At 27.7% G+C, this 24,337-nt stretch overlaps 1 protein-coding gene across 2 annotated transcripts in view; it reads right to left on the bottom strand.

Annotated features, from left to right (window-relative positions):
* LOC100203110 (WD repeat-containing protein 90) overlaps positions 1-24,337 on the bottom strand; it is a 156,823-nt gene that overhangs the window by 63,174 nt on the left and 69,312 nt on the right. For both annotated transcript variants that reach the window (XM_065803855.1, XM_065803856.1), the window contains exons 13-18: positions 23,614-23,763; positions 20,902-21,107; positions 13,809-13,879; positions 13,101-13,688; positions 9,705-9,869; positions 7,197-7,316 (exon numbers count right to left, since the gene is read on the bottom strand). In XM_065803855.1, coding sequence (XP_065659927.1) covers positions 7,197-7,316; positions 9,705-9,869; positions 13,101-13,688; positions 13,809-13,879; positions 20,902-21,107; positions 23,614-23,763 — 1,300 coding nt within the window. The remainder of the gene's footprint in view (positions 1-7,196; positions 7,317-9,704; positions 9,870-13,100; positions 13,689-13,808; positions 13,880-20,901; positions 21,108-23,613; positions 23,764-24,337) is intronic.

The raw sequence follows: 24,337 nt of genomic DNA, 5'->3' as shown, positions 1-24,337 counted from the left end.
TCCGGAGCTAAGCGTAAAACAACATCAAGAATAGATCAACAAATTGTCAAGACGGTGCAAAAAAACTGCTTTATATTAGCACCAAAAGTGTCAAGCCTTCTTGAGAAAGATTTTGGGCTACAAGTGAGCTCATGTACTATTTGAAATTGATTGAAAGAAAGTGGATTCAAAGCAAGAGTTCAATGCAAGAAACCATTCCTTTCAAAAATCCATCGAAAACAAAGACTCGCATTTGCTAAAAAATATGTAAATATGCCGGTATCATTCTGGAGGAAAGTTTTGTGGACAGACAAGTCAAAATTTAATCTTGTGATGTCTGATGGAGCTCAAGAAGTATGGAGAAAAAAAGGTAAAGCATTCACACTCAGTAGTATTCAAGGCACATTAAAATTAAGTGGAGGCAATGTTATGGTGTAAGGATTGATGGCTTGGAACGGAACAGGGAAACTGGACTTTATTGATGGAATTATGGACTCTGAGGCTAATGTTAACATTCTCAATAAAAATCTTCTGACTTCAACTAAAAAACTGTGATTAAGAAAACATTTTATCTTCCAACAAGACAATGACCCTAAACATATGTCAAAGAAAGCAAAAGAGTTTTATATCCGAAAGCAAATTGAGCTGAAGGGCAAGGAGCAAGGTCATCTCTATGCTATTTTGGATAAAAAATTGAAATAAATTTAATGCAAGATTTGCAACATATAAGTAAATACAAAACGAATAATAGAAACCCTCTATAAACAATCATATAATTGCTTCAAGTGAAGAAACTTGGAAATATCGGAACTTCCTAATTTTTAAACTATTTTTATTTGATTTTTATATTTAATATTCTAAAGAAAAAAGGTCGATAATACAATGCCGAAAAATTAAAATGCGTGTATGTATGTATGTATGTATATATGTATATATATATATATATATATATATATATATATATATATATATATATATATATATATATATATATATATAAGGACCCTGAATTGAAGCAGCACTCAATTTGCAAATCAAATGGAACCTTGAATCCAACCAATAGTTTAAGAAAATTTGAATTTAAGTTTTTTATCTCAATATTCTTACGATACACAATTACACAATTAGAATGTTATTTAAATAAGTTCCTTTTTTTTACTTTTAGTCCAAATTATTCGTTCCGCATTTTGCTCGGAAAGGCTATTGCATTTACTGTCAATTACTTCTCCCACAGAGTTAACTCTATTTATAATGAACAACTTGTAGATTGTACAGAAAGAAGATCAAGTGGAGCTTGATTATAAGACAATCTGAACATCCCAATGTTTTTTTTCCAGTGTATACAGTAATTTCAAATTTTAATTGCTGATCTAAATTTCTTATCTCTGGTAGGGTACATTTTTTAGAAACATGTTTAAACATTTTATCTAAATTTCCATTCAGATGAGAAATTTGTTCCCTCAAGTTAAGTTTCACCGGGATACATAAAAATACTTATATTGTGCTTTTTTTCATATACCATTAAGTAATTTTCTTTAATTTGTATCTCTGCCAAGGTAAGCATTGCTGATTTAAATTAGACCCTCTAAGAAAGTAGCAACAAGAAAAACATCTTTACTTCACATCTTCAAACCTGATTTCGAATTGCATAATAATATCTTCAATAAATTTCATTATCCCTCTTTTATCATTGAGCCAAGGCAATTTTATTTTCATACTTAAACCTGATTTCGAACTGCATAGTAATATCCTCAATAAATTTCATTATCCCTCTTTTATCATTGAGCCAAGGCAATTTTATTTTCATACATAAACCTGATTTCGAATTGCATAGTAATATCCTCAATAAATTTCATTATCCCTCTTTTATCATTGAGCCAAGGCAATTTTATTTTCATACTTAAACCTGATTTCGAACTGCATAGTAATATCCTCAATAAATTTCATTATCCCTCTTTTATCATTGAGCCAAGGCAATTTTATTTTCATACTTAAAATAGGAGTGGCTTTAGATACTGCATTTAAAATATGAGACGATTGTTGATAATTTTACTTGTGTTTCAGTTAGACAAGTCGGCAGCACTTTCATACAGTTTTTTTTCTGTGTGCATTTAACTAGAGTTAGTTCTATGGAACCATGATTTTCTTTAATCCATCCCAAAAAGTTAGAAGCGATGTTAAAGTGCATTTCCATATCTATTGGAGGCTTTGACTCAGGTTTTCTTTGAGAAATCTGAATTACTTTTTAAGAGCTGCCTGTCCAACCGATGATGGGTGAAAAATCCAACTAATTTATGACCTTTGCTAATTGTCACAAGAATTTTAAAGCAGTGTAAATAAATCTTGGTATTGGACTTTTATGTAGTTTTTTTTTCTTTTGCTCAATATTACTTAAAAGAGAAAAGTTATGTTTTTTTTTCTTTTCTGCAACTTGATACTACTTAGAAGAGATATTTATGCTTTTTTTTCTGCGAAACGTTAAATTATTCAATGACAGATCAGAACGAAAAGACTACTTTTAGATTAAATCAAGAAAAAGTAGAAACCAGAAAGTAACTTACAGTTTTTAGTATTGAACTTTAAACTTTTTATATACATCAGAGTTTCATGAAGTAACAATAGAAAAGGAAATGACAGATTAAAAACTATTGATCTAACCTAGTGCATCCAGTACCAGTAGTACTGATACAGGAATATCCGGTAATACCGGTATTACCGGATTTTTTCAAGTACTAAAATACCGGTATTGGGTTGGTTCATTACTAGTTTTAAAAATATAAGTACAGGGGTTGTCATAAAGCAAGCATGATTGTTCTCTTCACATGAAAGACAGTTGTATATGGAATATTTGAATATTCTATTTAAATAGCACGATAAGCAACACTTGTTCTGCTTGTAAAGAGAGTATAAAATCACGCTCACTCCAGAGTTTTGGATGGAGAAAGTATTAATTTGTTTAATTTTATTTTTATAAAAAAAAGTTGATAAAAATTTTTAGTTAGAAATAAAACTTGCTTAATTTAAAAGTAAAATTCTGTCTTCTTTTTATTAACAAAGCACTGATTTAAAATATTGGCATTGCGTCACTCGCTTAAATGAATAACACATACTTGAGTTTTGCAATAATGTAATGAATGAAAAGTTTGAAGTTGTTAAAGCTGATTTCTATAATGGAATATTTACTATTTTTAACCAAGCTTAGTGGAGATGCAATGTTAATAGAAAATATGTGTACAGTTCAGCACCGGTGTACAAGTTGACGAAAATTCTGTGTGGTTTTAATTAAACTGATAAGGAAAATCAATCTGCAAAGTGAAAGAAGTTCAAAAAAATAATAATAAAAGTAAATGGTGGAAGTACCAGTGGACTGCATCTAAAATCGGCAATGACAATTTGCAATATGGTAGTCAAATATGCAAATACAATCAGGGAAACTGTAATATCTAAGTTCAATAACCTCTGATTGCAAGGGATACAATTCAGTTTCAGATAAGACGAATGGACATCAATTAAATATTGTAGGTATTGATATGTAAACCCTCACAATGAGATCGAATTTGAAGCCTTGGATTAGCTAAAACTGTTGGTTCACTGTCTGCTGAAAACTGTTGGTTCACTGTCTGCTGAAAACTGTTGGTTCACTGTCTGCTGAAAACTGTTTGTTCACTGTCTGCTGAAAACTGTTGGTTCACTGTCTGCTGAAAACTGTTGGTTCACTGTCTGCTGAAAACTGTTGGTTCACTGTCTGCTGAAAACTGTTGGTTCACTGTCTGCTGAAAACTGTTTGTTCACTGCCTGCTGAAAACTGTTGGTTCACTGTCTGCTGAAAACTGTTGGTTCACTGTCTGCTGAAAACTGTTGGTTCACTGTCTGCTGAAAACTGTTGGTTTACTGTCTGCTGAAAACTGTTGGTTCACTGTCTGCTGAAAACTGTTGGTTTACTGTCTGCTGAAAACTGTTTGTTCACTGTCTGCTGAAAACTGTTGGTTCACTGTCCGGTGAAAACTGTTGGTTCACTGTCTGCTGAAAAATGCATTGAACTAGTTCAAAAAGTGTTGACACAGTTTATGCTGAACTATGATAAAGACATTGTGTATTACTACTGATGGAGCTTCTGTAATGTAGAAAATGGGACATTTAAATAATTGTGATCAACAATTGTGCATTGTGTATGGCATTTATCTTGGTGTTCAAGACATTTTGTAAAAAAAAACGACAACTTCTGCAAAAAAAAAAAAAAAAAAAAAGTACAGTGTTAAAAACAACAGTAGCAGTGAAAGTGACAAGAAGAAGCCCTGACAATGAAACAAAGGAAACAAATGATGATGAAGAAAACTTTTCTAGTGGGTTTCAATTTATAATAAGTGGAAAGGATGACTCTATTGAACTGACCGATGATTTTCAGCTGTTAATCAATAAGGTCCTTAATAAAATTGTTTTGGTGTTCTCCAACAAAAAACGATCTAACACTTCAAAAATACATAGTAGATAAATTTGGTAAAAGACTTTCACTTTTCAAAGATTTTCCTAAGCTATTTTTAGCTATTCATTAACTATCTTCTGATTTTATAATCTTTATTATCTTTCTTAAAAGGAAGTTGTTCCTCTATCTTAAGAAGAAAAGAACACAATGTTAAGTTTAATCTCAGTATTATTTAAAGTTTATATTATAATGTTGTTTAAAAACATTCTCCAAAGTCATATGATATAACATATTCAATTCACAACATTCTCCGTAGTAATGAAATATTATTAAGCCTTTTTTTAAGGAAAATCTTACTTGAATCCAAAACTTGCTGGAGTAGCTTGTAGTAGCTTAGTACACACTCAAATGTTTTGTAAAAATGAAAAATCTTGCAAGTTGCTAATTCAAGTTGAGTTCAAAATTGAGGTAACATAAAAAGTTCAATGCAATTTTAGCTGTTGTTTTATATCTTGCGCCAGTAAAATTGGCTGTGGAAGCATTGTGCTGAAATCATGCAACACTGTTGTCAGCTGATACAACACTAATGTTTATGACAGATAACCTTGTAGACATGGATTTAGCTTTAAATTTGAAAGCTATGTTGGTGCGATGATTTAATATGTACTTTTTCCAGCTTACTACAGTATCTGCACAAGATCTACAAGATATTTGGATCCAGCACTATCTTTTGAGTACCTTGGCAAATCAGCCATTGTAAATACTGTTGCTTGACTGAATGATTGGTATATAATCCTCTCCCTTTCACCAGCATTTCTTCTGATAGTGATTCTGTTGACAACACTGTAAACTTGTCATTGAAAGAAAAGCTTGACATAGCAATTTTAAATAATAAGAAATATAACAAGAAGGGAAGATAGAATGTTTTAAATAATTTATCAAAAATCATACATAATGAGATTTCGAAGAAGGAGGAACTTGTGGCATATATTTGCAAAATTCCTATGAATTCTTGAAAACTGTGAAACCAACAAGTGTCGAATGGGAGTGTAGATTTTTAGCAAGCAGCAACATTGGCAAAATAGTACAATCATCTTTTAAGGATGATACTCTGAATGCCCTATGTTTCTTTCGGGCAGATTTTACGAAAAAGAAAAAAGAAAAAAAATCTGTAAATTTGATACAAAATAAGTCTTTGGAATCAATGAAATTTTTACTATTAACATGAGATTTTATTCATATTATGACAAATTTATTTAAAAAATCTAATACCAATATTACCAGTACTGAAATTATTCAGTACCAAAATACCGGTATTGTAAAATGATATTGGTATTGGATGCATTAATCAAACAACAAAAGTACAGCATGACATAACAACAAAAAATTATTAAAAAGAAAGGTATTGAAATCAAAAATTGCACCTGAACAGAAGTTGTTCTTCATGAAAAGAAAAGTGATTCACAACTAATCTGTGTACAATAATCAGATTGCTCATGATTTTAAAGTCATCAAAAAGATATTTACTAAAATGATAGCCTGCAACAATAGCACACAAAAAAAAATAACTTTTTTACTACAGCAAACACTCTAACAATAACACACAATAAAACAATGTTCTTGCCACAGCAAACACTTTAACAATAACACACACACAAAAATGTTTTGTCACAGCAAATACATCAACAACGCACAAAAAAAAGATGTTCATGCCACAGTAAATACTTCAACAATAACACACACAAAAAAATTATGTTCTTGCCACAGCAAAGAAATTATATTCACAAAAAATTTGAAAAATATATTTATAAACTCAAATAAAACATCATCATCATAAACTATCAACTGAAAGTGTTGACAAGAAAAAAGACAAGAAAAAAAGAGAAAAGAAACAAAAAATGGAAAAATAGACACTTGTTTATAGGACTTGGAGATAACAAATTATCAAAATCAATTAAAATAAGCAGCAATTAAAATTATCATAATTATCAAAATAAAGGAAATAAAATTTTAGGTATTATCAGACATTTCTAATTATGAAGACATGAAAAAAATCACAAAATACTGAAACATTTATATCTTAATATGTGTCTTCTATTTTGGAATTGAAAAAAGGTATTATTCTTATTGAGAGAGTACAACATAAAGCAATAAAACTTATTCCAGGAAAAGTTACTTTATGAAAAAAGATCAAAAAGACTCAATTGAACAAACTTTATGTATGCATACGAAGAAGTGATATGAATAACTTTTTAATATGCAAATAACTTTTATCAGTTAAATAGTTCATAAACCAAAAATGGCTATAGTATGAAAATGCTGAAAGTATCTCTAAATATAATCATAATATTAGTATCTAAAAATAGTAGTAACTCGATTAAAAAAATATTTTACAGTAAAAATGCACAAAAACATCTATGTACCATACTTAACACTGCGTTACACTAAAAAACTTTTTTTTATTTAACAGTATTCCACTTAAAATAAGAGTAAAAAGCAAAAACTTTATTAGTGTAACAACAATGTAAGTTATAGGAACATCAATATTTTTGGTGCATTTACTATTTTTACATTTTTTGCCCTAAAAGTTCAACCGTATTTTTTAATCCTGTACGATTAATACTATTTAGTATTAAATAAAAAATTTGCTGTCAAATAAATTAATTTAAAAAAAGTCTTGATAAATATAATTGTAAACTGTTGTTTTTATCTCACTACAAGGCTTACCACAAAGTGAGTTACTCATTGCAGTTATAACTCAAAAATAAAAAAAGAACCTTTTAATTCATAATACCTGTGGGTTTTTCATTGAATAATCCCAAATTTTTATGACACCTAATGCTGCAGTTGCAATGTATTTTCCATTTAGAGAACATGACAAACTGGTTAATGGACTTGGATGGATGTTAAATACCTTAGAGTAAATCATTATAATTAAATACAACAACATATAAATATATGACAATAATAATGATAATTATAATAATGATAACACATATATACATAATAATTTTAATTGATTTAACTAATTTTATTTGTTCTTAATTTAATAAAGAAATGGTTAATGAAAATAAACATCAAATTCAGCAAGATTTAGATAATACATTCCATTTCTAGAACGCACGCTTAGGTTAATCTTAAATTAAGATAATCTGTAATTTACAATGTTATTCATATTATTGATTTCATATAATTGTTATTTCTTTTATTAAAGACATATTATATAAAAAATACTGATAAATACAGAAAAGTAAAAACAGAAATTTTAAAGAGTTTTTACAACTTACAGACAGAAACTTTATTATGAAAAGAACTTATTTGTGTATACCTATATAAATTATGTGGGCAAATTAAACTACCTTAAATTGTAATCAGCCAAATAAAAAGTGATCAGTGTCACTTTTTATTTGGCCTGTTTTTATTTAACCATTTTTAGTTGGCCCCAGCAAAATTATAAGATTTAGGGTTAATAGCCAGGGCTCGGAAAAAATTTATAATACTTACTTATAACTTTATATATTATAAATTTACGCATACATTTACAATAATGCATACAATTACACACATAATGATCATAATAGTATTTGTAGAAAAAAGAAAGAGATGCTCCCTTACAATGATAGGAGAGTGGCTCAAGCTTGACAGATAAAGCAGGTCCAGCTACATTTACAATGTGTTTTTAGACCCTGCCTGAAAATTAACAATGTTACGATAGTTGATTGCAGTAAATAACTGAGTTTTGTTAGAGTTAAAATCTGCTAGCTACTGTTTGACTAATCGTAGGAGGGTAGTTAAAGAAGTCAGAGTGTTTTCTGGAGTTTTTTAATATTGGAACCACTTACTTAACACCTAATTATAGTTTAGCAAGTTTAAAAATAGAGAATTGACTTGGATGTCTAATAATGAGTTAACCTGTTTAACTGGAAGGGCAGGAAGAGTATGGCCATTAGAATCAAGTGTCAAATTAGAGGAAAAGTTTTTAGCAAACAACTTTGCCTTATTCTGGGTAGAAGTAATATCATCAGACTCATGAATTAGAGATGGAATATTAGACTTACTTTAGTTAATGACACTGTTAAAATTTTTCCTTAAGTCTCTAAAACCTAACTTCTGATGTAAGATACAAGATTTAGTAAACTGAGAACACCATAGCTTTGCATCAGACAGGACCTTTTTACATTGAGTTCTTGCAATAATAAAAAGATATTTGTTCTTAAGCGAGATGTTCTTGTAAAAAAGATGAAAAAATGATTACGGTTTAATATAGCAACTGCACAAGAAGGTGAAAAACATGGAGTAGAATGAAGCTTGATTTAAAAACAAATGGAAGGAATAAATGAATTCCACATCTGCTTGGATCCAGAAGGTTAGGTAAGATTTATGTATACATTATATGATATAAACATATATTTGCTATTTATTTATATGCTGGCATACAATATCTTTATGTATTTGAATAAAATTTAGTATTTATATGGTGTAATATTTGCCAAATAAGATGATGATCTGATAGATGTGTGGTATGATTCTAACAGACAAAAAAAGGAGCCATAATCTTAAACAGAGATTAGAAAAACTGTTGTATCGAGCAACATTTGTCAGAGAAGATTAAAGTGGTTTATCAGTGGGTATCAGCAAAGTATGGGTAGATTAAAGTGGTCTGGGTATCAGCAAGAAGTGAGGTAGCAGCTTTAAGAAAAAATGGTAGCGAAAGTAAGAAAACTTAGAAAGAGTGCATTTACAAGTTTTAGTTAAGGAAAGAAAATGCTAGAAATTTGTCGCAGAAAAAGGGAAGCTTGATGACGATGATAATGATGATGTTGCTGATGATCATAATGATCATGATGATTTTTATGTATAAATATACATAAAATATATATAGAAAATATCTTTTTTTAAACCATGAGTATTAACAAGAAATGCTTGTCTTTGAAGTTTGTTAATTTGCTTATGCTTTAGAAGTTGATTAAAGTAGCAATGCTCTATTTTTACCTTATTTCTAATTCTTTAATTTTGACATTTTTATCCAGTATTTGTATTATTTGGATTAACATCTGTTTTATATAAATAATATTTAACAATTTGAGTTATGTGAGTCTTAGTGAACTAAGCTATTATGTGTGTGTGAGTGTGTACTTTTTAACCTATTTACAAATGAAATATGTTAAATAAATCAAAGTTATTAATAAAGATTTATTATAAAGTTTATTTTGTAAAACAAAGAGGTCATCTTTACTGAAATCAGATCAAATCTGATTTAACATTTAATTTAAAAAAAGTTTAAAAGCATAAATTTATTCACCTCCTTCAGAAGCTGACCTGTAGATACATCTACTAAAAGTAAACATGGCATTGATGTTACCACAAGCAAATGCGCTAAAGTCGAAGGTGAAAACTGCACAATTTCAGCTTCTACTGCATACTTCCTACTCTTATTGTCAGCTAAAGGAAGATCAATCTGTAAAATCTATGGATAAAAAGATAACTAAAGAGTTTTAAAAAATTTATTTTTAAGAAGGTTTTTGGAAGTTATAACTTCTATATATAATAAATTACTCTTAGCTGTCATCTAAAAAAAAAAACATTATTTGTGTGAAATGCTTTAATATGGTTATTAAAACCCAGTCCACAAAAACATATTGGTTATTACAGTTAAAAAACCAGCAGTAGAATGAGAAGACTGAAATCCATATTGATGATCAGAAAGTAAGTTATTAGATTCAAGATGAGAGATAAGGTATTTGTTAATTAAGAATCAAAAACCTTGCTTGTAAAAAGTACAATAGTAAGAAGACTAATGGGACAGTAATTAGACAATTCAGATTACTCTCCAGAATTTTTGAAAATAGGGATAAGATGCTGCTTTCCAGCAGGCTGGAAAACAAGACTCTAATAAAAACTTGTTAAAGTTTTAAAAGTATGATAGCTCCAGAGAACACTTCTGCAAGACAATAACAGGTATGTTGTCCGGACCACAAGCTGTAGAAGAGTTTAAGCAAAAAAATCACTTTAGATACAGAAGCTGGAGTAATCTGAACATGATACAACGGATCAACCTGTTTGTCGGCTATATCAGGTAGAACATGACTAGTGAAATTTAGTGATGATATTGATGAGAAGTTCTTAGTAAACAACTCAGTTTTGTCTTAAGGTGATGTGACAAAATCTGAAATATACAAGAGAGGTGAAATAACAGATTTGCACGTATTATAGATACTATTAAAAATTCTCCAGAAGTCACAAGAGCCTAATTTTTGAGATGTACGAGATTTCGTGACCTAAGAATAATGAGCTTCAGCATTAGACAAAACCTTTTTACAATGGTTTCTAGCAGTTGTAAACAGATGCCTGCTTTCTTAAGAATTGTTTTGCTGATAAATGAAAGTCATGGTTATGATTGGAAATTGCAGCAGCACAATAGGTACAATGATAGAAAGATTCTGATGATGAAGGAGAATGATATAATAGTAAAGAGATCGAACTGTGATCAGAAGCGCTTATGGGTAAATGCGGAGAAACTGAGCACTGACTAGGATCAGAAACAAGACAAAAGTTGAGTAGAGAAGGTAATGATTCGGATTGTTTGGAAAGTGAGTTGGAAAGTTGACTACTTGTGTTAGAGATTGAGTTAACTGTTTGTGTTAGAGATTGAGAAAAAGTTGTGGGCTTTAATGCCTGCAGAGTCACTGAAACTAGAGCCAAACCATTCAGTATGATGCAAATTAGTCACTAACAACAATGATATTGGCTAAAAGATAAAGAGAGATAGCATTAATTTAATCAGAAAAGTGTGCAGTCTTGAGATGAAGGAGAGCAATATAGAACAAAGTGAAATGTGATAGAGTGAAATGGTGCTAAACGAAAGCACATAAAAGAATAGTCTGTGGATTCAAACCTAGTTTCCATACAAATTGGTAAATACTTACGAATGTAAATACCCAGGCTAAGCATGTGACTATTGGAGTCATTATAAATTAAAGGAAGATAACCATCAACTCTAAGATCACAGGATGAAACAGCTGAGCTAAAATTAGTCTCACAAAGAGCAAGTAGGCAAGAGATAAGAGTCAACAGAAGAAAAATTACTTCAAAGACCACGAATATTAGCGAAGGAAGATTTAGAGAACTTGGTGATGATGATAGTTTTTGGTACTTTAGTCATTTTTGGATTTGTTAAAGAACTTGACTCAAAGTACAGATAGTACTCATTTAAAAGTCTAAGCAAAATGAGTCCAAGCAAGTGAGTTGCCTCTTGAGAGCTACCACAGATTTAGGGAAACCTTGCTAACAGCAAGCTTCAGAACCATAAACAGAATTTTAGAGCTGCACCCTCATTAGAAGATAACAGGAAAAATGGCACTATCAAGGAGACACAGGCAAAAACTTATAAGTAGAGTCAAGAAGATCCAGCATTCATGACCCAAGGCAGGAAACAATTTTAGTCAACAAGCAGGATAAATGCAAGACTGAATCTATCTGTTTGAAAATATAGTTTTTATTTGTGGGCACAGTACAAAATGTTTTTGTTGAGACAAATGAAGAAATTCAAACCTGACCTCTGCAGTCAAGCTTCATAAAATGTTGAGAGAAATTTAAGTTCAATTGCTAAGATATGTTTATACAACCTTCTCCGCTTGATCTAAACAATAACTCTTGCATGAAAAACACAATTAACAACATATTTAAATATAGCTGTTTTAAAGATTTTTTAATAAAATTTTTGAAAATGACATCAGAGATGACATTTTCAAAAACAATTAATTATTGGAAATAATTAAAACATATTTTTTTAGCAACTGCAAGAAAATATGACATCTTGAAATAACTAAAAAATAAACATTTTAATTAATAAGCTTAAATGGTTTAATTTTCAACTTTAAAACCTTAGAATATTTAAAATATTTAATGTAATTTTTTTTGTGTGTGCATTCATTGTTTATGAACAAACTAAGATAATAAAAATAAAAGAAATAATAAATAGTATTATATAGCATAATAAAAAAACGATAGACTTAAAAACTTTTTTAAAAACCTTTTCTTAATTTAGAGCAAAATTCATGAATGTAAATCAAATTAGAAAATGTTTTATATAATTAAAAAACATTAAAATAAATTATGTTACTTGATGGATGGATAAAATAAATTTCCATAAACCAATTATAGACATTGTCAACCTGATTCTCCCTGCAGCATTTAACAAAATTCATGTTTAAGAGTTTAGCATCGAAGAAATGTCAAATTAAAAAAATATATATATTGATTAGCCCTCATTGACTATAGGGGGTCTAGAGACTTGGGGAGGTGCATTTGATGACAAAAAGTCTAGAAGCAGAATCAATTTAAAAAAAAAAGACAATATGTTGAGGGACACATAGGATCAGCTAGAAGCATAAGTTCTTGAAAAACAAGTCAATAGAAAACATCAATTATCAAGAGAGTGTTTAAAAAGCTAATGGTTTTACTATTTTTTTTTTTAAATAAATATATGCTATCTTTAGTGATTTTTGTGTGAAAACATTTTTTGTGTTATCTGTAATACTTAAAAATATAATACTAAATATTTTATGAAAAAAATCTTGAGAACAAGTTTTTTATATATTTCTATGTATCATAAGCAATGCTAAAAACTTGTAGCATTACTTATTAACCAAGAAACTTTCAACCGGAAGTGTATATATTATAAATATAAAACTAGTACCTCGTCCAAAGTTCTTGCAACAAAAATTGTTATTGATAATGTTGTTGGACCAATCACAGCTAATTTATCTCCTTGCTCATCAATTGAAAAAAAAGTGTCACTTTTTATTTCCTTTTCCCTTTCTCTATTTCTCTTTTTTCTAACCACTGCTGATAAACTTCTTACACAAGAATATTCTTGATTGCAAGTACTGTGTAAAACTAAATTGCCTTTTGCACAGCAAGTATACAAAAATTCTCCTGATTGGGAAAAAAGAACATGGGAAACTTCAGCATTGTGCTCATAAATTTCAAATAAAAGAGATGTTGTAGCTAAACTAAATACTCTGATTGCTCCACTTTGAAACCCACAAACAAACTCTGACTTAAACGGATGACAACAAACACTTAACGGTGATTCATTCTTTTCATTAAATTCATAAATAAGACTGTAGGTCTTGCTGTCCCACAATTTAATATAGTTATCATAAGTGATTGAAACAATATGATTACCAACTTGATCAAAAGAAAAAGATATTACATCACTTGTATGAGATCTAGTGAGTGTTGTGTATGTTAATGAAGCTATATGCAAAATTCCAAGGGTACCCTGAAATCATTAAATGCTCAATTATAAACAGCTTATAAACAAATAACAAAAAAATAATAAAGAAACTACTATCCAAGCAGTTTTAATAAAATTTCTTAAAACACAGTGTAGTAAACATACAGAATCAGTTCCAGCAAGAATTTGGTTGCCATCTTTAGAAATGCTAATAGCAGTTAAAGGATTGTCATGTGCTAAAAAAAAGAAAACGTTTGAAACCAGACAAACAGTAGTTTGCAGTAATGAACTTGAAATATTAGAAATCTTTCAGCCCTTAGAACCAGGGTCAGCAATTAGAAATCCGAACCTAACTGTCAATCTAAAAGTATCTGAAATCAGTAATTTATTTCCAACCTCCTTTATATGTTACATAGAAATATAATTTTGAGGGCTGCTTTGTATATTTGAGTTAATGAATCCAAGAATCACACAATAACAAATAAATTTTATCTAATACTTTTTAAAGAAGTTTTTTATTCTTGTTAAATCATAAATCTTTTGCATTATACCAAACTATAACAAAGTAATGTGTATATTTTTAAATCATCATTTGGCATCGCTAAATACCAATGCAAATTCTGAGGGATGTATTGTGTGTGTGTATATATATATATATATATATATATATATATATATATATATATATATATATATATATATAAATATATATATATATTTTTTTAGATTATTCACCTCCTCAAGGCCCGAGGGGGGCCACTACAGTCGAGGAGGATACTCATTTTTTTTTTTTTTTTTTTTAAATATTATTTTTTATTTTTTTTTAAATATTTTTTTTTATTTTTTTTTAAATATTTTTTTTTATTTTTTTTTTATTTTTAGTCGTTATTCGTGGTGCAACCCTCTCTCAACTCTTTAACTCCGAAACACGAACCTTGCCGAGCAAGGCCGCTGCGCGGAGAAACTAAGTTGAGCGCGGTACTTCCAGGGACGTGGTGGGAGTCGAACTCCGAACCTCTCGTTTACAAAGCAAGCGCTCTTACCACTACACCACTACCGCATTATATATATATATATATATATATATGTATATATATATATATACATATATATGTATATATATATATATCTATATGTGTATATATATATATGCATATATATATATATATATATATATATATATATATATATATATATATAGATAGATATATATATATATACGCCTTGGCAGGAGTAAATAAGTGCACAAGCAGTTAATTATCCGTCAAAAATGGAGTTGGTGAACAATGGAGGCGATAAGCATTTTTGCAGGCTTTTGTGATATTTAGATAAAAAAGCTCTTGGATAAAATAAAACTGATTATGTTTTAGTAATACTTTTTCAAGTTTTACACTTGTTTGGTATCATAAATACTTCAGAAAAAAATTGTTAGCAACAGTTGTTTTTCTGAAGATTATTTATTTATGCATTGTAATGTTTTCTAGAAAAACTGTTAAAAAAACATAGCATTTGAGCAAATTTTTAAAACTTTATTTTAATATATTGTCAGTATACAAGGGAAATGCAAAAACATTATTTTGAGATAATGAACAAATAAGTTTTTGTGTAATAGTTAAAGCAAAAAAATCTTAATAACTCATTAATAATTGATTTATTAAATTTGTGTGGTATATCAAACAATAGTGAATTTAAAATACTAAGTAGTGGTATAAATAACTCCATACTGCCAAAAATGGACTTTGGTACACTTCCCTTGTATACCAATTTATTTCTTTATAAATATTATTTTGTGTTGTGTTTCCTCTTCTTTTCAAATTCTAAAAGTTACTTTAAGTTCCTTTTTCTTTGTGAAACACTTTTTTCTAATTTAAAAATTTTAAAAATTGCACTGAAATAGCTCCAAGCGAGACAACAAGCAATTATAAAAAAAAAGACTTTTGCAATTAAAACTTAAATGAATTCAATACTTTTAAATTGTTTTTGTCACGTAATTCAAATTTAAATGAACAAATTTTTATTACTGTTCATTAAAAAAGATTTAACACAAGTTTTAAATAAGCATTTATATAAATGAGTAAATAAAGTAAATACTATTTTCACTTCGATTAAGTTGTAATTTATCTAGATATTATTGAGTTGTAATTTATCTAGATACGTTACAATAATACGCAACTAAAAGTAAAAATTTTTAAAAATTTTTACTTTTAGTAGTTTTTTATAGTTGCGTATTGCTATTTTTTGTAATATAAAAATTCTTCAAAATATGGAACAGTTTGCTATATAATTGTTTATTTATAGCAAACTGTTGCATATTTTGACGAATTTTTTCTGTTTTTAGAAAATCAATAAATTCAAGGATTATGATCAAAAATTATGTTTTGGATGTTATGGATGTTATGGATGATCAGGTTACTACCTGATCATCCATACTTTTCTTTATCAAAATTTTTTAGTAGTATTTTAGTACTTATTTTACTGAATACATTTTTTTAATTACAAAAATTATTAAGCAAAAACTTAAAAAACGAAATTATATATTTAAATACCTTACACATGGTATGGAATTACCAATAAGATTAAAAATGTCCATCCAAAAAACTTTTTGCATTGTTTTTTAGTTTTTATCATGACATGACTATCAAATTTTGAAAAACATTAAGCAAAGTTACTATATAACAATACGCAACTATAAAAAACTACTAAAAAACTAAAAAGTATATTTAATTTTAAAAAATTCAGAAACAAACCCAGAACTGTTTTGGTACTGCAGAAATGGTATAGAAAAAATTTATTATTTGTTATTTTTCTTTTGCTTTTTTATTAAAAATGGGAAAAAGGTTTCAATTTGCAGTAGTAACTAATTTTCTGTTTATTTTAGCTAGTTTCCCTTTTTTTTTTCAGGACAATAAAATGACAAATAAAATTAACTTAATCTCTTAAGCAATAATCTCTTTTCTTTAAAAAGCACTTTAAAACCATGTGAAAATTATTAATCCTTAGTAAAAGTTAAATGAATTGCAAATATTTAAATTAAAATGAAAAATAAAATAATAGTAAATTCACTTATTAACAATTCACATATTAAAAGTAAATTCACATATTAAAAGCTTATGTTTTGTATTCAAATAGTTATTGTTTATATAATATAATATATATAAACAAAACTAAAACTTGTATATACAACATATTTTATTATATACAGACAATGACTACTTGAATACAAAACCTAACCGTTTAACAAGCGTAAGTACTATTACTTTAACTTTGTAAATACTATCTATAAATATTGATTAAAAATTGTTTAAAGTATTTCAAGCATTTAACAACTACTAAAATTAAAATTACTAAAATGTAGATACTAAATGTTTAAAATAATTTAAACAATTTTCAATAAATTTCTACATACTTCTGTAGATTTTCTTTCTTGTTAAAATTCGTATAAAATACAGTAATGTAAACGAACTTTATCAGTAGCTATGTTTACACTATCACTTTGTAATGAACACAAATATAAAATAACTTTGTTTCAGTTAACTTGCTACATCTACATAAATACTTTAAACAATAAAAATAATGAGCCAAACATACGCTAAATAAACATGTGCTAACATGCCGCAAATTGTTTTTATAGAAACAGACAGTACTTTCCGGTAGTCCTAATAGTACAGGGCTCGAATTAAACGTATCGCGATTACTTTTTGCGCCTTCGCGATTAGTTTTTTCTTAAAATTTGTTTTTTCGCGATCTTTCTTTTTTTCGTGATTATTTTTTTTTTATTTTAGAAGTTTGATACTCTATTCGCAAATATTTAGTGTTCTTTTACAGTATAAAACTACAGCGACTTCTGTAACGATAATTTTTTTTTAAAAGCGGAGCATAAAGTAAAAGAAAGAAAAACAAAAGATTCAGAAAATCAATTAGCAAAAATGTTCAAATGCAGGAAAAAGACCGATTGTTTAAGGAAGGAAAAATTTATAAAAAACAAACGATTAAATACCTATTCGAATCAAGAAATAAGAGATTTTGATTGAAAAACGAAATAAAAGTTAATTGATTGAAAAGTCACTTTCTTAACTCAAATTCTCAAGGGCTTTATTCCAATTTAGCTCATTCACTATGAACAAATTTAATAATATTTTTATAAGTTTATTTTGCGAAGAATAGTGGAAGACAATATAGACTCTAAATAGTTATTAAAAAAAAACTTTAAAGTTTGTTAGTACACTTGCTAATTTTAAATTAATAGCAATAATGGATGCAAATAAGGACCACAGATGCAGATTATCTACAGTTAAAAAGTGGGAAAAACATTTTCATTGCGAGTTAGAATACAATTTAAATGGAAATGAAGTTATAAGATTAAGATGCAGTTTATGTAAACAATTTGAAAAACGGATAAATCAAACAAAATTGTTTTCCATGACCTGGATCAAACCAGGAACAATATCAATAAAAATAGATTCACTGGCATCGCACTTAAGCAGTGCGCAACATAAAGAGGCCACGCAAATTCATCAACAAACAACATTAGATTCAGTTTCGTTATCTAACCATGTTATTCATAATACTCCAATCGGGTGTGGTTTCCGTATAATGGCCGTTAAAGACGCTGACTCGTTACTGAAAAAGTTTAATATTGCGTATTACTTGGCAATACCAGAGCGTCCATTCACAGATTATCCTTATTTGATTGCATTAGAAAAGAAGAATAAGGTTACAAATTTAGGAAATTTTTATGGCACTGACCGTGCAGCTGCAATATTTACAGATTACATTGGCACCGTAATTAAAAACAAATTAACTGAATGTTCAAAATATTGTAGATTTTACCATGTTCTCTGTGATGGAAGCTCAGATTCAGCTGTATCCGAACAGGAATTGATTTACATTCTTTATTTCAAAGACGGAAGTCCGAAAGTAGAATTCTTATCTATTGAAACGGTAGAGAATTCTAATGCTGTTGGCCTGAAAAAATGTATAACAGACGCTTTTACAAGAGTTGGTATTACCAATTCTTATAAACATCTATTGGGTGTAAATCTTGATGGAGCTAACGTTAATCTAGGAGCTTATGCTGGTTTAGGCGCATTACTAAAGGAAGGTTCTCCTTGGCTGGATGTTGTACACTGTTTTAACCATCGACTTGAACTTGCTTTAAAAGATGCGTTTGAAAATTTATCTGCCTTCAAAACTGTTGACGAACTACTTTTACAACTTTATCACTTGTATCAAAAGTCATTAAAGCGCTACCAAGAAATACAAGGATTAGCCGAAGCTTGGGGTAATAGCGTTCCGAAACCAACAAAAGCATGCGGAACTTGGTGGATTGATCACAAGTATAAAGCAATGAAAATTGCTTTAGAAATTTATAGTGTGTTTATGATACATATTGAATCATTGGCTAAAACAGACTCCCAGGTAGCAAAGAGAGCAGAGTTAAAGGGTTTTTTAAAGCGATGGAAAAATGCGTCTGTGCCTATTCATTTATCAATATATCTTGATCTCCCCTTCGGCGTCTAAGTTTAAGTTTTCAGAACAATATTCATGATCCAGTAAAAGAAGAGTTGTAAGAAGAGTTCAAGAATTTACATGGACAATGGCCAAGCTGCAAATTCTTCTAGAAAATTCGCTAGACAATTTGCTTGATGATACAAGTGTTATAAAAAACCCATTATAAAAAACTGTCTAAAGATATTGAGACAATTGATTCAAAGCAATATTATTAAAATATTACACTTTCTCAATATACCAAAGCTAATAGCCATGTTCTTGACCAGTACAAGCTAATTATTGCAAATATTACCATATGTATGGAAGGCCGTTTTCAATCTTTCCAAAAATCACCATTGTTTATACATTTGGTAGCTTTACTTGACGTTTATAACTGGCCGTTAAATGTGAATGATGGAACTTTTGGCGATAAAGCTATCAGTGAAGTTGTTGAACATTTTTCTGAATTTTTAATTGGTGTAGGATGTGATTTGAATAATATACTTCATGAGTGGATCATTTTAAAGCATACATGTTTCCCATCATAAGTAACAATCAAAATGAGTATTATTTGAAAATTTGGGAAATTGTTTTTTCCAAATCAAATTTAGTCAAAGAATGCCGAAATATTCTTGATATTTTTGAACTATTTTTAATTTGTCCTTTTACAAATGCGAAAGTAGAACAAATGTTTTCATGTATGAATTGCGTAAAAAATGACTGGAGAAGTTGTCTTAGACGCGATCTCTTAGAATCTCTACTTGGGATAAGTGAAAAAGGTCCTGAGATTGACAAATTTGAATCTGATACTGCTATGGACGAATGGTATTATGATAAAGTTAGACGATTGTCAGCAAATTTTCATCGTTATCCGGAAAAAAGAAAAAGAAAGTCAGGAAAAACAGACATTGATCTAGCGATAATATTCTAAGCATTAAACTAGTGAAATGATAACAAAACAATCAAAATATTTACGATTATGATCTAGTACTTTTTCTATTAGCAATCAAAAAAAGTATTAGATCGTAAAAGATTCTATTATTTAGACACATTTTTTTCTTTTGCTTTATTTTATTGAATGAAAAAAGTGAACGCTAACTTTTATTAAAAAATACATTGAATGAAAAAGCAATAGATAGAAATATCATGGGAATTTGATAAGGTTACTTAGATAAGAAAACTTACTTAATAAGAATTTAATTATCATTCTTGTCTGTGATTGTGCGGGTTTTCATGAAAATGTTAAGTTTTAACATTTTACCACGATAATGTTTTCGTCATTTTTAAAAGTTTTTTATAACTGTTTCAAATTTATAGATTGTTTTTTAAAGTTTAAAATAATTTTTTTACTGTTTAAAATTTATAGAAAATTAAATATTCTAGCTGTTTTAGACAGTTTAAAATATGTAAATAATATGTAAATAGATTTAATGCAATATAATAATAGTAATAATGTAAATTATAACTAAAGCTACTTTACAACCGCTGAACGTAAATGTTATGACATCTTATGCAAAAATGAGACTTATTATATATGTTATTATAAATAAGTTTAAATAAATAATGCCCCCTCCCCTCCGGCGAGAGTGGAGGAGGGGTTATATTATAGATAATATATAATAGATATAAATAGATAGATAGTATAACTGTAGCTGTATAATTATATATTAATTTGCATGTGTGTATAGTTATGTAGAGACACGCAATAATGAATACAAAAAATCATTACCTCAGTGTTTTAACAACATTGATAAAAAATCTAACTTACTAGCATCCATTAAGACAGTTTGAAAATCTGTAGACCATAGCCTCAAATGACTATCACTTGATCCAATAGCAAAAAAATTGTTCATAAAGGATATAGTATTTAATGAAACAATTTCATCATTCAAACCAAAAAGTGTATGTATCTTCAAAAGTTTTAATGTGCCAAAATCCACTTCATACACAGTCCCAGATGTTGATGTTAAAAAACTAAAAGTATATGTTTAAAATAAAGGAAAGGTTATAAATAAAAAAAACAATAAAAAATAACTTTAGTTATAAATTGAATAACAAGGTTTTCAATTTTATTTTACTAAAATGTAATTTCACCAAACCATGATAAGTCAAAAATATAATTTTTAATAAAAGTAATAACAGCTTCATAAAATTTTAAAAGATTATTAAAAATATTTTTTAATGTTATAAACATAAAAGTGGCACTATCTAATTTGATAATAGTGTTTAACTATTATTTTCCTTAACTTATTTTTATTATTATATAGTTTAAAGAAATAATGTTTTAAAACTAATTTTTTAGTTGGACTTATTTTTTTGAAAAAACAACAACTTTAAAATAAAAAGATTCAAAACATATAATACTAAATGTGTTTAAATAAGCAAAAAATTGTACAACTTCATAATTATATTTTCACACATCTAACTAAAAAGTTTGATATAGAAAAAATTTTTTTTTTTAGGTTTTTTATAGTATGGATTTTATAAAAGCCTTATGGAACAGCTAAAAAAAATCTTTTAAAAACACTGTTATTTACATGTAACCTATCTAGATATAAAAGTTATTAAATTGTTCCTTAAAAGGTATGCAGATATTTATTTAGAAGCCATAAAGATATAAGAGCTGAATTAAAGATTCCCTTAGAAACATGCAGTTATTTATTTATCACACATATATTCCTAATATATATTCCACACCGATTGCTTTTATACTTATTCCTTATTTACTTCAATATTTTTGAGTAAAATATTTCATTCTAAAAAATTGCCTTAAGAGAAAAAAAAATTAACATGCATACTTTTTCCGCATACATACAGCTTATAAGAGATTTATTAAATGGTTTGTTTTTCTCCTAAATGCATATCTTTGACAGCTCAATGGTTTAATGTTATCATCAGTGTCGTTTTGTCGGGGATTCAAATACTAGCCTTAACATAATAAATTTTGTCGTATATATAGCACAAAAAAAAAATTAATTAAAAAAATAAATAAATATAGCAAAAAAGACTTTTAATAGTTAAAAAAATTTTTTAAAAGTTTTAGCTAGTTACAGGGAATTTTTTTTTATTTCCTGCACAGTTGTACCTTCTGAAGTAGCAGGACGGGCTTATTGATGCCATTATTTTTTTGTTTGTTTAAAAAATCAATTTTTTAAACAAATAAAAAGATCAATGACATTATGTACTAAAACTCTTAGGAATCAAACAGGCTTATTTAAAGTCTATAGATTGTGGCGTATATTATGAAGTCTATTTGGCCTTGTACAAAACGGAGAAGGCAAGCTTTGACTAAAACAAAAAAGCTAGTTTTTCTTGGTATGCATTTATACTTTTTTTTAGTCAAAAAAATTTAGCCCAAACATTTTTTTTATCATTCTCTAATATGAACACAACATGTCTCAGCAGTTTGGGATCACTTTAATAAATAAAAAGACTTTATAAAATGGCAAATAAATACTATAAATCAAAATTAAGGATATGTTGCCGCAATGGGATTTTCAAGTAAAAGTAAAACTGTAAAACTTTATACATTTTTAACATTACATAATTTGAAGTTTACATAAGTTAGATATTTGCATAAACCTATGTTCACATTTTCTAATAAAAAAAAGTGAACAAGGCCACTGGGCGAAGAAACAAGTTTAGCGTGGTACTACTAGGGACATGGTGGGGATCAAACTCTGAGCTTCTCGCTTATGAGGCGAGCGCTCTACCACTACCGCATATATTATTTAGAGATGTATTTACTCTAGTAAACAAAAATCTATATGATCCTATAAGATTTTAGATCAAAATAAAAGTAAGGTTTGACACCCGTTACATTGAAAAAAATTAGTTAAAAAAACTTTAATTTATCAATTTTTTAAAATTTTTGAATTTATTCTTTAACCCCTAAATCCTGAAAGGTTCAATAAGACTTATTGCTTAATTTTTTTATAGTGTAGTTTAAGTCAAGTTCACTTTAATCATCTATATTATTAAAAATATCAGAAAATATATACATTAAATAAACATGTTTCAGTAATCTCCTCAATAGAAAATTAGCAAACAGAAAAAATAAATAAACATACACAGAAACAAACAAGCACACATAAAGACAAAATAAAACTCAATCACAATTTCTCAACCAACAAACAAGAACAAGTTTTTGTGAGCAACTAGTTAATTACGATTCTGATCATAACATCCAAGCAAAACTTTGTTTCAACAATATATTATATAATTCATTTTTATAAATTTTATTTTAATTACATAAATCTATTTTTTTTTTTTTAATCTCAAACTATTGATAAAAAAAAAGCTTCGATATAAAACATAAATAAATTATAAAATAAGTTCAAAATTAAGTAAAATTACTAAAATTGGAAAAATAAAATTAAGTAAAGAGTATATGAACTAAAAAATATTTTAAACAAAAATAATTATTTTGGTAAATATTTTAAAAATTAAAAGTTAAACAACTCCTTAAAAATATACTTACAGAGACAATTTTGATGTAGCTTCATGCTTTTGAAAAACAAAATCTGTAAAATGAACAGCGCAAAACTTTCCGAGTTCAATTGGGATTGAACGTAAACTGTTTGGTTTCAGCTTCCAAACACGTATATTATTCAAGCCACATGAAATAAGTCTAAAAAAAAAAAAAAAACATAGCAAAATACACTTATGTTTGCATACAGCTTTATGTATTTAGTAAAAGTAATAAATACAACTACTAATAAATACACTTTTATGTGTATTCAGTAAAAGTAATAAATACAACTACTAATGAATACACTTTTATGTAGATGCAAAAGTGATATACATAATATATATATATATATATATATATATATATATATATATATATATATATATATATATATATATATATATATATATATAAATATATATATATATATATATAAATATATATACATATAAATATATATATATATATAAATATATATATATATATATATATATATATATATATATATACATATATAAATACAAATATATATAAAAATAAATACAAATATATATATATATATATATATATATATATATATATATATATATATATATATATATATATATATATATATATATATATATATATATATATATATATAAATAATGTTAGTGTATTCTACAAACAGATTGCTCAATGTTTTAAAAGAACAGAGCAATAATAAATTAGTAAAAACACTTATCTAGTTTTT

Source organism: Hydra vulgaris, chromosome 08 (assembly GCF_038396675.1).
Source record: "Hydra vulgaris chromosome 08, alternate assembly HydraT2T_AEP".
NCBI lineage: Eukaryota > Metazoa > Cnidaria > Hydrozoa > Anthoathecata > Hydridae > Hydra > Hydra vulgaris.
This window is presented reverse-complemented; position numbering and strand designations above follow the sequence as displayed.